Consider the following 14,380-nt stretch of genomic DNA (forward strand, 5'->3'; position numbering starts at 1 on the left):
CAAGGGAATAGAAACAATTTTTAGAAATTATTATCAACAACTATATGCCAATAAGCTGAGCAATCTGGATGAAATGGATGCCTTCCTGGAAACCTATAAACTCCCAAGACTGAAACAGGAAGAAATTGACAACCTGAATAGGCCAATAACCGGTAACAAGATTGAAGCAGTGATCAAAAACCTCCCAAAAAACAAGAGTCCAGGGCCTGATGTATTCTCTGGGGAATTCTACCAAACATTCAAAGAAGAAATAATACCTATTCTACTGAAGCTGTTTCAAAAAACAGAAACAGAAGGAAAGCTTCCAAACTCATTCTATGAGGCCAGCATTACCTTAATCCCCAAACCAGGCAAAGACCCCATCAAAAAGGAGAATTTCAGACCGATATCCCTGAGGAATATGGATTCCAAAATTCTCAACAAAATCCTAGCTAACAGGATCCAACAATACATTAAAAGGATCATGCACCACGACCAAGTGGGATTTATCCCTGGGATGCCAGGGTGGTTCAACATTCGCAAATCAATCAATGTGATAGAACACATTAATAAGAGGAGAGAGAAGAACGATATGGTCTTCTCAGTTGATGCAGAAAAAGCATTTGACAAAATGCAGCATCCTTTCCTGATTAAAACTCTTCAGAGTATAGGGATAGAGGGAACATTCCTCAAGTTCATAAAATCCATCTATGAAAAACCCACAGCGAATATCATCCTCAATGAGGAGAAGCTGAGAGCCTTTCCCTTAAGATCAGGAACACGTCAAGGATGCCCACACTTGCCAATATTGTTCAATACAGTACTAGAAGTCCTAGCAACAGCAATCAGACAACAGAAAGACATAAAACGTATTCAAATTGGCAAAGAAGAAGTCAAACTCTATTTGCAGATGAAATGATACTTCACGTGGAAAACCCAAAAGACTCCACCCCCAAATTACTAGAACTCATCCAGCAATTCAGTAATGTGTCAGGATACAAAATCAATGCACAGAAATCAGTTGCTTTCTTATACACTAACAATGCAACTGTAGAAAGAGAAATTCGAGAAACGATTCCATTTACAACAGCACCAAAAACCATAAGATACCTCGGAATGAACCTAACCAAAGAGGTAAAGGATCTATACTCTAGGAACTACAGAACACTCATGAAAGAATTGAAGAAGACATAAAAAAGATGGAAAAATATTTCATGCTCATGGATCGGAAGAATAAACATTGTTAAAATGTCTATGCTACCCAGAGCAATCTATACCTTCAATGCCATCCCGATCAAAATTCCAATGACATTTTTCAAAGTGCTGGAACAAACAATCCTAAAATTTGTATGGAATCAGAAAAGACCCCGAATCGCCAAGGAAATGTTGAAAAAGAAAAAGCTGGGGGCATCACGTTGCCCGATTTCAAGCTATATTACAAAGCAGTGATCACCAAGACAGCATGGTACTGGCACAAAAACAGACATATAGACCAATGGAACAGAATAGAGAACCCAGATGTGGACCCTCAACTCTATGGTCAAATAATCTTTGACAAAGCAGAAAAAACACGCAATGGAAAAAAGACAGTCTCTTCAATATATGGTGCTGGGAAAATTGGACAGCCACATGCAGAAGAATGAAACTCGGCCATTCTCTAACACCATACACAAAGATAAACTCAAAATGGATGAAAGACCTCAATGTGAGACAGGAATCCATCAAAATCCTAGAGGAGAACATAGGCAGTAACCTCTTTGACATTGCCCACAGCAACTTCTTTCAAGATACATCTCCAAAGGCTAGTGAAACAAAAGCAAAAATGAACTTTTGGGACTTCATCAAGATTAAAAGCTTCTGCACAGCAAAGGAAACAGTCAACAAAACAAAGAGGCAACCCACAGAATGGGAGAAGATATTTGCAAATGACACTACAGATAAAGGGGTGGTATCCAAGATCTATAAAGAACTTCTCAAACTCAACACCCAAAAAACAAGTAAGTCAAAAAGTGGGCAGAAGATATGAAAAGACACTTCTCTGAAGAAGACATACAAATGGCTAACAGACACTTTAAAAAATGTTCATCATCATTAGCCATCAGGGAAATCCAAATCAAAACCACACTGAGATACCACCTTACACCAGTTAGAATGGCAAAAATGGACAGGGAAAGAAACAACAAATGTTGGAGAGGTTGTGGAGAAAGGGGAACCCTCTTACACTGTTGGTGGGAGTCCAAATTGGTATAGCCACTTTGGAAAACAGTGTGGAGGTACCTCAAAAATTTAAAAATAGAGCTACCCTATGACCCAGCAATTGCACTACTGGGTATTTACCCCAAAGACACAGATGTAGTGAAAAGAAGAGCCATATGCACCCCAATGTTCATAGCAGCAATGTCCGCAATAGCCAAACTGTGGAAAAAGCTGAGATGCCCTTCAACAGATGAATGGATAAAGAAGATGTGGTCCATATATACAATGGAATAGAACTCAGCCATCAGAAAGGATGAATACCCAACTTTTACACCAACAGGGATGGGACTGGAGGAGATTATGCTAAGTGAAATAAGTCAAGCAGAGAAAGTCAATTATCATATGGTTTCACTTATTTGTGGAACATAAGGAATAGCATGGAGGACATTAGGAGAAAGAAGGTAAAAATGAAGGGGGGATAACGGAGGGAGAGACGAACCATGAGAGACTGAGGGTTTTAGAGGGGAGAGGGGTGGAGGGATGGGTTAACCCGGTGGTGGGTATTAAGGAGGGCACGCACTACATGGAGCACTGGGTGTTATATGAAAACAATGAATCGTGGATCACTACATCAAAAATTAATGATGTATTGTATGGTGATGGACATAACATAATAAAATTAAATTAAAAAAAAGTTTTTATTGTCTGAGAGTCTTTGCCCCATTAGTAAGGGGACAATTTACTTTTTTCTTGTAACCTTAATTTATAACTCTAATATTTCACCTTTTTCTCCTAGGTCAGAGAAAAAAAAAGAAAAAAAAATACAGGTTTTTTTTTTTCTTTCCCTATAACTAAGGCAGTAAATTTTTTAAAAGCCCATCAAAATCTTCACTTTATTTTTTTGCAAGAACATTTCAGGGATGATGACATAACCTCTAAAGATTGGATGTTTCTCATGATGTTAGTGCCCTTTGATGATCTCTACCTAGATATTTCATTAGGGGTTACAAAATAATGATATTGTAATTCTATTATACCTCCTTTAGTCTAAGAACAACTTACTTCATCAATTATTTGGTTATCCTGTCTTACAGTTCATACAGGAAAGGCAGAGTAACAGATATTTTTTTCTCTTTTACTAATCAGTTTTTGCAATGATACATTGGTTCCCCATTAACTAATCCCCTAATCCGAAGGTTAAGATTGCTATTGTATTTTGATTATCATCATGAATGCATGGATTTAAACTCATTTGATGTGTTTTAATCCATTACTGTTATTTTTCTCATTTATGCTCTAATTGTCCCGTCTTTAACCGGAAGAAGCCTCTTCAAGTTGGCTCCTGAGTCCTGTCAATATCTAGGTAGAGATTATCAAAGGCCACTAACATCATGAGAAACATCTAACCTTTGGAAGCTATATCATCATTCCTGAAGTGTTCTTGCAAAAAAAAAAAAAAAAAAGAGTCTGTGGTCTTTAACAGTTTTCTTTCTTTCTGCTATAACAAGATGCACTGTATCATCTTGTGCTTTTTTTTTTTTTTTTTCCTGATCCATACTTGTAATAAGCCACTTGTCCAAGGAATCCTGGTTTCTTATAGTGGTAAACATTATGTAGAGACCAATATCAGGTATTCCATAGGGGTGCTCTGTGGGAATTGCAGGTTTTCTTCAAACAAATAATGGGAAAGGGAGTGGGGAGAGGGAGAGGGGGAGGGAGGGAGAGAGAGAGAGAGATAGAGATAGAGAGAGAAGCAGGAACTACAAATTAAAAGAGACCTAAGAGACCAAACTAATAACAAAATTATAAGAGGACAAATTCCAAAAAAATACTAGATATTTGATGGTTTTAAGTAGTTATTATTAAATTTTGAGGTATTGCTATCATTGCCATTCTTTTAAAAGAACTCTTTTCTTTTAGAGATGCACATTACAGTATGTATAGATGTATTAATATTATGTTTGGATTTGACCAAAAAATCTTGGGGATGAGAAATGAATAGGGTGGTATAGATGAAATAAGATTAGCCATCAGTTCATTATATTATTCTATCTACTTTTGTATGCTTCAAAATTTCCAAAACAAAAAGTTAAAAAAACTATTTTGACACAGTCAGCTTCATATAATATTTAAAAATGGAAGTTAAAACTAGTTTTAACTGTCATATATGCATATTTGTGCTTGGGTGATGCTAGAGATATTTGATTAGTAAGAGTTGAGAAGCACTGATTACTGATTAGGTAGAAAGATTACATTATCAAGAACATTCAAAAATGATTTTAATAAAAGCTAGAGTTAGAAACATGATTAAACCTATAATCACATTAATGATTAAAACATTCTAATGACTACTCTGATGAAAGGAGGAAGAAAGAAGCAATGTTGAGAAACTCTGAGAAGTCTGTGGGAAGTTAACAGAACAATCTAACAAGACCCACTTAATACTCTTTTAATAAAGGGCATACTATGAGTGGAGTTTGGAAATGCATAATTAACTATATGAGGAATAAGTATGGCTCTCTTTTATATTATAATACCTTATGCAAAAAAAAATCATACAATTCAAATAGTAAAAGTGTTTAACCAACTCTGACCTATAGGGCCAATGATGGGTAGAACAAAGATCTAGAAGATCAAGGTCAGTAAGATAGGAAGTTTTTTTCCAGATGATGGAAACTATGCCATGTAGTAGGGGTGGCAAACTGACAGTTCTTCCAGCATCAGGCAGAAATGAATGCCTGAGCCTGTACTGTGCATGGGGGGCGGGGGCGGTGGTAACCAGGGGAGAGCATGTGTCCATTATCTGACAGGTACAGTTGCTATTTAAGGACAAAAGCACCTTGTTATTAGTTCTTTTGATTACTTTAAGAGAAGCCGGAAACTGGTAGTTTTACAAAAAATCTCCTGATAATAAATTATAAAGATAATTAATGAATGTCAACACCTCCCAAAGTGAAAGGCCCACCAGTCTGGCCAAGACGTCTGTAAACCACCTGTTTGCAATCTGTGCTATATTGTATAAGAATTGTAAAACTTGCTGCCCTAAAGAAATTTGCAACTATCTAGGGTAATGCTGTTCACGGTTGGTGTGCATGAGGATAAACTAGTAAGCTTGATCAAATGCAAATTCCTGAACCTCATCACAGAGAATCTTATTCAGTGATCCTCCAGGGCATCCCAAAAAGCTGAAATTTTGATTGCCACTTAGGTCACTTCGAAGCATGGGTCCATGACCCACAGTTTGTAAATCATCAGGTTAGGGAAACCATAAATATTGTATTTTGAGAAATCTAAGACAATATGTAAGTTCAGAGTAAGACAATATTGGTAGAGGCTATAACTGTGAGTAAAGCCCCATGGGTAGAAGACTAATGAGAATGTGAGTCATAAAGGATGAAGGCACGGAGCCTTGAAATTGTAAGGCATACCTGTGATGGCAAAGTGTAAGGTAATCACAGAACTGGTAATCATAAGCAACAAATGTTGACCAGTGCAAGGTAATCATAGCAACAAACTGTCCAGTAGGCTTGAGATTTCAAAACTGTAAATACTTTCTTAAAAAGTGCTTGATGCTGACTTTTCCCAGCTGAAATATATAAGAAAAAATACCACAATCTCTAAGGAGAATGGGAACTGTTAGCAAACATGTGCTCTAAGGTCAAGTAATCACACAACTTGTAAGTGGCCATGCAAGAAAAGAAGAAATATATTCCATAATATTCCAAAGGTTCATCAAAAGTCATGATCATTCTGTGATAGTCACTAACTTATTATTATTTATAATTGTTCTGAGTGATATCTAATTCAGATAGAGACGTAGTTAAGACAAGGGTGAGTGTGTGAGAGTGTGTGAGAGTGTGTGTGTGTATGTGTGTGTGTTGGCTATGTTTATATGGGCTTACATTCATTATTTTTTGAACTGAGATGTAGAAGCAATTTTGTTAAAATCCAGTGATTCAGTGACATCTATAAACAACACTTGCTCATTCCATTGGGGAATTATGGAAACAGCTATATATGCAAGAAAGCCATCAAAATCAATTTACTGTTGTTAATGGTACAACACACGGGTATGTTTTTGCTTCATTAATGTCTATTATTTGCTTTCCAGTAATGGACTAGCTGCTTTCAAAGACTGAATACAGGTCAGATTACATTCTGTGGGAGGTCTCAAAAGCAAGGTAATGGTGGTAAAGTATTCAAAATTTGTTATGTATCAATATTTGCATATTTCTAATAAAAATAATGTACAGACTTCTTTTAGCTTTTATACCAATAGTGTGCTTCACTCTGCTCTATGCCAACTGCTAAAAAGACATTCTGCTGTAGTAAGTGCTCACAGCTTAACTCACAGAAGATTAGCTGCCATTCTGCTAAGTGTCTTATTCTGCATTTCTTTTGTTATCTGGGCAGTGTCATTTACTACCACACTACCCAACGTCTAGCCTTGAAAAGAAGTATTCAGTAGGCAAGAGCTAGTGCTGATGGATGGCCAAAAAGGAGTTTCTCTCAAGATATGCCATAACCTAAAAGCAATCGAATAATGTGTACATTATCTTGGTGGTTCTTACAATGGGGATGAGGAAGGGTGGATTGTCTTAGAAATAAAGAGAATTTAATGTCACTTTCATGTTACCTGAGCAGAGTGAAAATATAATAAAATGGTAAAGCAATATTCCAAACCCACTGCAGTGATCCAGGAATGTAACAAAAAGCAGAACACTCTATTAAGATGTTCGTGGAAGGGGGATCATTTCCCCCAAATATGTGCTATTGGTATATCTAAGACGTTTCTGTAGTTACCTATGTGATCCCAAATGCATTTCAAGGCACACAGTTTTAAAAAAGTCACAAACTCTAAGGAAAATGAGAACTGTTAGGAAATATATGCTCTAAATGGAGCATGGCTTGTCACAAAGGGATTTGGCTGTTTGTAGAAAATTGTGGGAAGAAAGCAAAGGTAAGGATAGAACTGAGCAAAGTGAGGGGCCATCTGGGTGGCTGTCTGTTAAGCATCCGACTCTTGGTTTTGGTTCAGGTCATGATCTCAGGGTCATGAGATTGAGCCCCACATCAGGCTCAGTGTGGAGTCTGCTTGAGATTCTCCCTCTGCCTCTACCCCTGCTCTCTCTCTCTGAAATAAATAAATGAAATCTTAAAAAAAAAAAAAAAAGAACTGAGCAAAGTGAAGGGTGGCTCTGCCCATGGCGCAACTGAGGTTGAAATCTGTTAGATGCCCTTTGGCTCTAAGTTCCTAGAGTCATTATGAGATCTGTATGTGTGTGCATATACATCTGCAGGCATACATGTACCATCTATCTACTCTCTACTTACAGTTCTTAAGAATGTTATGTAGCTTAGACAATAAGGAGGGAAGCAACTCTTTGCCCATCTCTTTTCTCTCTTCCAGCCAAGAAAGTTAGAGCTTCTACCTTACAAGTTACCTCACATTTTACAGATGTGAAATCCTATTATTACAAAATATGCCCTTATTTTAAAATGTTAGCTATACAAATAATGCACTCAAACAAAAAATCTGAAAGCCAAGTATACTCAAATTTACCAAAGTAATATTAAAATTGAGCATAGTGTGTTTATGAGTCTAAGACAGTAAATCTAAACTCTGATGATATGTCATAGTTATTAAAAATGCCACAGCCTGTACTCAGCTCAGACCCACTAGAGCAGAGGGCCCATGTAGGGCCCATATATATATGTTTCATCACGGATTTTGCTCCACAGAAGAAACCCTACTACAAAATACCAGTTTTTTGGGTTTCTTTTAAATCATCTGTTATTCTTCAGCACAAATAAAACTGATATATTATGAAAAAATGTGTTTAATGCAAGCATTAAATAAATGATTTATTTAGAGTATTTGAATGAATGAAATACAATTCAGGAGCTGTGAAAGTGGTCCACAGTAACATCTTTGGCAGAATCAAAGGCATGCAAGAGAAGAATTTAAAGGAGAACAAAAAAAGCAAAGAGAGAGGCAGGTATTTGGTATTCAGGTAACCAGATGAAGTTACAATATTCAACTGATGATCAAAACAATAATGCTGGGTCATCTAATAAAATGTGTATCTCTCACATGGCTACACATCAGTTATCTAGAAAATTCCTTTATAAAGAAATAGTTTCTTACTTTCCATTTCATACAAGGAAGCTGAGCTACCGGGACTACTTAAAATTTGTGCCAGCTCCTACAGCAAGAGCACTGAAGAGCTGGGTCAGGGCTCTCAGCCGCTGCACATACTGCCTCCTGCCTGTGAAGCAGGTGGGAGGGAAGAGAAAGAGGAAAAGGAGAAGGGATGAAGAAAAAGGGAGGTGGGAGGAGGCTAGAGGTGACCTTCTGATGAAGGCAGCAAGGAAAGCCTCTTGAGTGCCCTCTGCCTCAGCTACTGACTGGTCTCTAGCACAGTAGCCCACTGGTGTGCAGGGTCTGCATGCAGCACACCAGCTACACTCCCCTCAACTGTATCCTCCATAAAACCCATCTGTGTCTGCCTGCCTCTCAGCACACTCTTTGCTGCTTTTTAAATTCATCAGCAAAGACAGATCTGTGATGAGAGCTGATCTGTTGCAAGGGAAATATGTGAGTTATTTGCCATTAGCATTTAGATTTGAACAAGGACATTCTGTGACAATGCCCTAACCCAAAGGCATAGAGTTCATGCTTAGAAGATCTTCTCAAGTATGCAGGAGGAAGACAGAGCTTAGAGCACACCTAAGACCTTACCCTTTAATTAATCCAACCTTTTAGAGTAATAGCTGTTTGTATTTTTAAATTTCTTTACAAACTATAAAATGTCTTTATTTGACCCCATACAATCCTATGAGGGTAATATTTTCCTGTTTTACAGGTGAAGAACCCAACTCAGAGATACTAGAGATAGGGTTCATAGGTGCAAAGCAAAGACTTGAATGCAGGTGTTGTGACTCCAGATACAATGCTCCTCCCATAACTGCTTTCCTAGGCATGGAGGTAAGCCTAAAGGCCCAAGATGCATCCAGTTTAAGATCAAACACCAAGTTGCTATTGTTAATGAGATAAAGCTGACAAGAAATATAGTGTGGTTAGATACAGGTTAGGGATAACCTATTACTATGAAGTAGTGGTAATGAATTTATGATTATTTTTTCAGTAAAACCAAATCTAAAAAGTTATTTTCAGAATCAAAATAAGGTCTTTGTTTTTGTTTTTGTTTTTTTTTCCCCACTCCTTCCAGGCTTACTGACAAACACCAAAGGCAACAAGGTCTGTCTGCAGCACACTAAAGCCAAACTATTTACAGACTTGTAGTGATGACACAGTGTCAGGAACCTACAGGACTAGTTTGTGTCAATAACCCCAGCTGAAAAATATTTCAGAGCATCCTATAGTATCCCTTTTATTTCAGTTTTTTACCTATTTGCTGGATAGGTTAACACACAGAAATTCTGTTTAAAAACTGTGGTGGGAATCCTCCACATTATGTGTCTTTGAGCCTGCACAGGATACTTATTTGATTGGAGTTGGTTGCTAAAGGCCTAAACCAGAGTTCAGTCCATAGGACGGACCAGTTTCCTTCTTTTTCAAGATCCATTTTTTCTCTCTTAATCCCTGCCAAGCATGTCATGCAAACATGGTATTTGCGGTAAGGGCCGCTTGAATGAGGCAGGACGACCGCGGCATAAACGCACGGCCGCCACTGGGGGCGCTCTGTGCCTCTGGCCTCCAATTGCGTCCTGACACTGGAAACACTAACGTCGCCTGGGAACTTGCGAAAAACACAGATGCTCCTACCCCAGACCTACCAAGTCAGAAGTAGTCATCTGTGCTTTGACCAGCCCTCCACGTGACCTTTGTCAGCTGAAGTTTGAGAACTACTACTCTAGGTTGATCACAAGAGAGCATTAACTTCAAATCTGAAAGATACTATTTTCAATCATACTGGTGTACTGCAAAATTTGCATGGAAATATGATTCCTTACCGCATGCCCACATATCCACTGGCTTTCCATAAGGATCTTTACGTAGAACTTCTGGAGAAAGATAGCCGGGTGTGCCAGCAAAACCTAGGGAAAACGGAAGTTAATGAGTCAGAGTTGATTTGACAAAACAAATGTGAAATGGGAAACTAAGGAAGAAAACATTTTTGGGACTTTTTAATCTGATGATCTGTTTGTCAAAATAAAACAAGGCCTAAAATAATCTACACTAGTTTCTCTCTATAGCAGTATCAACACTAATCTGCTTTGTAGCTTATTAGAAAAAAATGCATTTTTTCCCCAGATATGAAGGCTACTCTATTATGCTATATAGTCAGCATGTATACTTAAGTCTATCTGGTTAGCAGTTCTTATTCTCACTTACTTATGCAGGATTTGAAACTAAACCTGTGAAGGGGATCAGAACATATCACCCCAAAATATGCCATTGTGGCATACTGATTATTTTTAGCTGAAGGCAACTGAGAATCAGTAGATGTATGACAGGCTCTTTAATCTTCTCCCTTCTACCTAAAAGTAGGGCATAAAGTTTTTTGTGAAAAAGGTGCCCTCCCTGTACCAGGAAGGAGAGAACATTCCTGGCATGGGAAATGGTGCCAAGAGGGATCTATACAAACCAACCTTACTAAAATAACCTTGATCTTCCATTAGTTTCCCTATGTGTTTCCTCATTATTTCCCCACAATTTAATGTCCTGAGCCAAACCCCCTTTTTCCTTTGTCTTGTCAAATCTCCATAATTTATCACTCTTTGTTAAAATGGGATATAAGTCCCTTGGTCTGGCCTTTCTTCAGGTCTTCATTTATTTTCTAGAAAGGCCTCTGTGTGTATGTAAAGTTAAAATATTAACATCAAAAAAATTGTATGCTTTTCTCCTGTTCATCAGTCTTTTGTCAGTTCGACTCACAAGCCCCAGTCACGGACCTAAGAGGGGAGAGAACGTCTTTCCTCCCCTATACCTGAAAAGAAATAGGGAGAAATTTGAAGATAGGGTTAGAACCTTGCAAGAGATGATAGTTACCATGATACCAACATAATTTTATTATGAGAAGCATTCACCTATAAAACAAAAGGACAAAAACATAGACCCTAAGTAAATATTTTTGAAAGTAAGGTATTCTATGGGGTAGGGATGGGGCTGAGAGTAATTGAAGAATTCACCAGGAGAAGGAATAAGCCCTAAATATATCAAAGAGATTGCTGTGTATTAATAAATAGTCAGTGTGTACTTATAACTGTCAACTAAAGAGAAGACTCAGGATAAATCACTATTGAACAAGTATCAACTAGAATCTGAAGAGAGAGATGTGGTAAGAGAAACTAGATGGCAAAATAAAGTTTCATTATTGTATAAATCAGTGTAAACTCCAACGAGGTATGCTTAAATAACAATCAATTTAGAGCTAGAACCTAGAGTGACATTTTTCTTCTCATTTCTGAAAATAATAGCTTTCAAATAAAAATAGCTACTTTTAAAAAGACCCAAAATAACTATTTGGAAGTTTTCTATAAAGGCACACTTGAAAACTGGAAACATTTCTTTAAAAGGATATGTAATCAGGAATTCCTCTGACCACAAATCACTGAAGAAGCTCATTATATATTTAATGGGATTCAAAGTGCCCAAGAAAGGAGCTTTTTCTTTATATGTATATAATATATACATATATATACATATATATATACACACACACACACACATATATATTTATATATATATATATATATATATAAAATAGCATGGTTATTCCTCTGAACAAAATTACCTTGGAAAGTTAGGCAAAGGATTGTGGATTTTAACCCCTATGCCCCCTGTATTACTTTTCCTTTCCTTTGTTGTAGAGGAAGATGGAGTGGACAGTGAGAAGGGACTCCAAGAAAAGATGCCTGTACTGTAGTTTAAGCTTCACATGGACCACAGTAGGTCTACCTCTGTTCTCAAACTTCACTTAAAGGAAGCATTTACTTGATTTACTTGACAGTTGTGAGATGAAAGAATTCCTGAGTAATCATGGTGGTCCCATTACCTAAAGTGTGAGGATTCCATCAAGGAGTGATGTGAAGTCCGCTAATTCCAAGGTAGGGATGGGCGTAAGAGTTCTAAAGAGCTACTGGTATGCCACACCTGCTCTCAGTCCAATGGTCTCTAACTCCTCCGAAGTTGAGACACAGACAAAGGAACCCAATGAGAAACCAATGTCCAATTTCAGATTGAAGACCATGTTCCTAGCCCACACTTTAAGACCCTTTATCTCCCAGTTCCCCTTCATTCATCCAACATGATTTCTTTCTACCCCTGAGCATTTGACCTGGTTAATTTTTTTAAGGTCTCTTGAAAACAGACTTCTCATTCTTGCCCTTGATGTTACTTTTTCTGTTCCCTGAAGCCTCAATTTCCATCTCTACCTTTTCTCTAACAGAGAGTTGGCTCCAAATTATTTCCATTTAGAGATCTCCTTAGCTAACTACAATTCTCAGTGGTCCATCCTTACTTCGGATTTTGACTACCTTTTTATATACAATCTATAACCTCCTATCTAGAATTAGTAAACCTTAATATAGGTCTTAAATATCTTAGAATACATTTCCTAGAGGAGGAAATGTTAATGATATTTCGTTTAGGTAGAAAAGATAAAGAACTCACCATGTGACTAAGAAATGAAAAGGTAATTTTACATGTAAATTATTACAAACCTTTTCTGGAGATTGAAATGCTTAGAGAACACCATCACGTTCATTCTTTAATTTAATATAATTACCACTTGAGCGGTCAGTGGGGTCCTTACTCCTATTGAAACATACTCTAAATGTATAAACATTAAGGAACTGTGAACTGTGCAATGTGTTCTCATGAATATCAAAATACTGAGGGTAAGACAGATAAAACCTTCTTTAGCAGGAGATTAAACTCATAAGAATCTCATTTATCATGATATATGCTATTAACAGGGAAATTAATGAGAGCTTGCTTTCTTTAGAGATAGTATGTGCTTCTCACTCTGAAAAACCAATAGGAATATCAGAACAGATCAAAAACAAAAACATAATTACTTACTGTTGGGAACGTCCATTGCATTAAAAAAAAAAAACCCTCAATATTTTTAAAAAGAGACATAATAGCAATCAAGCAAAGCAATTACTCCATGAAGGAAAATGGTGGTAGTTATCCTTTTTTCCTAGCAGCAACAAAGAACTAGAAATATACTGCAAACACCGCTTCCAATCCCACAGGAGAAATGGGCTATATTTTGATATTTCTCTTTGGTAAATTTTCTAGCCATCTTAACAAGTGTAGTGACACAGGGTGTTACTTCTAGCATTTTTGGCTAGTAATCAAATAGATCAAGGCTAGGAAGACAGAAGAAATTATCATGAGAAAAAGAAACATTTAGACTTAAAAATGAGAAAAAACACAATAAGCAGCTTCTATAAGCCTTGTGTAGTTTTATTTTTCTTATTTGTAGTGGACCTCTTATATTTATTAAAATAAAATTGAGCAAAAGCCTGAAATTCTGGCATTATATGTAATGAAGAAAGAGTTCTGCTCTTGTCTTAAAATAACTTATTTTATTAAAATAAAAAGGCTCCCCTCCCCATCACTGATAATACATTTTAAGAGACCAAATTAATCAGTCAAGGGTGATGGACATTAAAGAGGGCACTTGATGTAATGAGCACTGAGTGTTACATGCAACTGATGAATCACTAAGCTCTACCCCTGAAACTAGTAATACACTATAATGTTAATTAACTTTAAATTAAAAAAAATCAAATATATGAGACTATGATGGTAGATATGAATAAATATCAAATCAAGTCACTCATACTAAAACATGCTTTTACTTTAAAATCTATGATATATCTGGTAGTACACCCAAAAGATAAATAGTATATCACATGCCTCCTTTTCCTCAGGTAGGTTACCATGAGGATTCACTTGCATACAATAAGCTGAAAATAAGCTAAAGAAGAAAAGAAAAAGGAAAAAAAAAAAAACAACTTGTGCATTCTCTTAAGCTTATAAACTATGTTTTTTCTACATTTTTTGAAATGCGGAATTTTCTTAGGACTTAAAATGCCCCTCTTAAAAGTCGTTATTCTAATAGATATCTTAGCAAGAACATAACTGTTATAGCATCACACTGAAGAAGAAATGGGGATTTTATTCCCAATTTGTCATTCTTTCTCTGGAGTCAGATGACTTTTAGAA

The 14,380-nt window shown here is 36.8% G+C and overlaps 1 protein-coding gene across 17 annotated transcripts in view; it reads right to left on the reverse strand.

Annotated features, from left to right (window-relative positions):
• CAMK2D (calcium/calmodulin dependent protein kinase II delta) overlaps window positions 1-14,380 on the reverse strand; it is a 323,991-nt gene that overhangs the window by 71,713 nt on the left and 237,898 nt on the right. For all 17 annotated transcript variants that reach the window (XM_032401065.1, XM_032401063.1, XM_032401064.1 and 14 more), the window contains exon 8: window positions 10,153-10,236. In XM_032401065.1, the coding sequence (XP_032256956.1) occupies window positions 10,153-10,236 (84 nt within the window). The remainder of the gene's footprint in view (window positions 1-10,152; window positions 10,237-14,380) is intronic.

Source organism: Phoca vitulina, unplaced genomic scaffold (assembly GCF_004348235.1).
Source record: "Phoca vitulina isolate PV1807 unplaced genomic scaffold, GSC_HSeal_1.0 scaffold3, whole genome shotgun sequence".
Classification (NCBI taxonomy): Eukaryota; Metazoa; Chordata; class Mammalia; order Carnivora; family Phocidae; genus Phoca; species Phoca vitulina.